This window comes from Seriola lalandi, unplaced genomic scaffold (assembly GCF_002814215.2).
Source record: "Seriola lalandi dorsalis isolate HSWRI2012SDOR001 ecotype SW California unplaced genomic scaffold, Sedor1 jcf7180001973616, whole genome shotgun sequence".
NCBI lineage: Eukaryota > Metazoa > Chordata > Actinopteri > Carangiformes > Carangidae > Seriola > Seriola lalandi.
The window spans coordinates 1-2,531 of record NW_019444282.1 but is presented as its reverse complement, the minus strand read 5'-3'; the positions used below and the strand labels follow the sequence as shown (position 1 = coordinate 2,531).

The 2,531-nt window shown below is 44.6% G+C and overlaps 1 protein-coding gene across 1 annotated transcript; it reads right to left on the bottom strand.

The window, feature by feature from the left end:
• Positions 1 to 1,883: 1,883 nt before the first annotated feature.
• LOC111652480 (sterile alpha motif domain-containing protein 5-like) lies at positions 1,884 to 2,518 on the bottom strand (the record flags this gene model as incomplete). Its single annotated transcript, XM_023402764.2, has 1 exon — positions 1,884 to 2,518. A coding segment is annotated over exon 1 (504 nt), but the record flags the coding sequence as incomplete, so codon positions are not given.
• Positions 2,519 to 2,531: the final 13 nt, after the last annotated feature.

The following is a 2,531-nucleotide window of genomic DNA, read 5'->3' as shown; positions in this document are numbered from 1 at the left end:
GAGAGAGAGAGAGAGAGAAAGACCTTGACCTGCTCATTCCCCCACCAAAGCCTCAATGCCAAAGCTTTGGCTCTAAATAAACACAGCCTTCAAAGGGAAAGAGTTTAACCCTCTGGAACCAACACTTTGTTTCAGCCCTGCTTTGACAGATAATCCCACACAAATCCGAAATCTCTGTGGGATTCACAGTCAGCCAAAGTGGCAGAAATATACAGACAGACAAGAAGAGCTTAAAACAACATGCAAAATTTGGAATCAAAGCTGGTATCAGTTTGAAAGGCTAATTTGGAATCAAGCGACTACTGGATAGGGTATATGGTATCAATGTTTGGGTCACATAAAAATAATAGAGAAGAAGGTGAATATGCATATGAAAATATTTTGAATGTTTCCATCATCGCATGTACACAATGTTTTCAGGATCTTTGTTACTTGGAATAGAGAGTGAAACTTAAAAACCTGTTACAAACACGCCCATATACAAATATGCAAACGATCCAACTGACACAAACGATTTTAGAACAAAGGTCACTAGTTTGATCCCACATCATCCATTCTGTGAAAAAATGAATTGGAAGACTTCAGTATAAAACTGTACATTCTCAGAGAACACCTAATGACTTCATTCTTCAGGCTCGCTCAGCTACTGAGGAGGAGCTAATCAACAAGCTCTTGACCAGTTGAATCAAGTGTGCAAGTTCCTGACTACCACAGAAAACATTTCTTTTTTCAAGGAAACCCTGAGGCCTGGAGGATGAGAGAATTTATAAGTCAATTCTCTTGAATATAATATCAATCAGAGATATATGTATCACTGAGTTGGGATGATAAAGGTTGCAGTTTTCAAGACAGGCCTCCAAACCACCTGTACATGCTGCTATTTTAGGTAAGGACTGGTTTTGACATTTGTGCCGATCTAGACTGCTATTACTGAAAGTTGCACATGAGATATCAGGTTTAGTTTTCAGTTGAAACCAAAACTCCATGTTGCTATAGGTCGCAAGCAAAAAATACATCAGACATGATCTCTGCCTCCTAAATGCCCCGCAGACGCACACCGCTCAAAAGCCTCCCTGAATGTAAGCAGTTACTCAGCAGAACCCTCTCAGCTGGTGAGGCATATGATTCAGACACTTCTGAGGAAAGGTCAGTGTCAGTCCTGTGAAAACAAGAGGCCCTCTCAGTCTGGCTCCTCACAAGACTGCAACAGCCTACCCAGCTGGGCGCTCTTCATTTACTGCCCCTGCAATCGATAGCCCATTGCCCATTCATCACAGCAAAGAGCCAGGGCTTTTGTGCTCACGGGCCTGGCTGAACCACCCACACTGAATGCTGAGGCAAGTCACTGGACAGGTGAGGTCAGAGTAGATTAATAATCAGAGTGTAAATCTTTCTTACCCCCCCCCCCGCAGGAAATCACAGACGGAGTAAAAGCTCCTCAGGATCTCTCCTCTCCGCTCTCTGCTTATTGATCTGCAGCAACTTCATTCCCATCATTCACCCTGACAGCAACCACTCACACCTCTGGAAGGTGCAGCGGGGCTGAAAAGGTTTGGGCATCAGACTGGAATTTACCTCTGACCTACCCTGAAATGCAGGTGTCACTTTCTCACCTTATAAATACAGTGGAATACTTCAAAATAAGTGTTTCTTTCATCTTTTCAAAAAAATAAAAACTGAAGTTTACAAATCCTGTCTGTATATTTTAAATGTATATCAGACTAAATTGTCAAATGGAATAATTTTGCAGTGTGAGAGTATTAAACATCATTCACTGTGTGATTTTATCTAGTGTTTGTCATGTATGACTTCTGGATAGTGCCGGTGCCATTTGTGCTATTTAACTGTCAGGACCTGTTCCTGCCCATGCAGGTTCCTCTTACCTTATTAGAATATGGTGGCTTGGAGAGGTTGATGCCATCTCTGATGAGTTTATCCCTGATCATGATCTTCAGCTTCAGCTTGGGATATATCACCAGCTCCCTCCTGTTGCCCAGCGTCAGGTTCCTCTGCGCGCCCATGTACCCACCGTTGCGCCCAACCCGGTCACTGTTGGGCTCGGTCCAGGACTTGGATCCCCGCAGTTTGGACTCATACTGGTCCACCATGTGACTGGTATAAATCTCGGCCGCGGGTGGCATTGGCTCCAAGGTGAAGTAAAGTCCACTGGCCGTCTCTTTGGCTTCCTCCTTCAGCCTTCTCACCGCGTCGTGAATCCTCTGTCTGTGGTGAGGGATATAGACGCCGATGGCATCCAGGTCGGCGTCTCCTATTTGTTTGCAAACCTCCAGATCGTCATATCCATTATCCACAAAGGACTCGACATACTGGGCGAGCTGGAGGGTCTTCAGCCACTCGTAGACGATGACAGGTCCGTTGCTTGTCATTTTGGCTGCTGCCAGTTCGGCTACAACTCGGACGGAAGAAGACACTAAAGTGATGGTTACTTTCCCATTCGGCGTTTCAAACGCATCATAAGGTTGTTACTGACTATGTGCGTTTTCTGCGAGTATTAAAATATCTGGACTAAA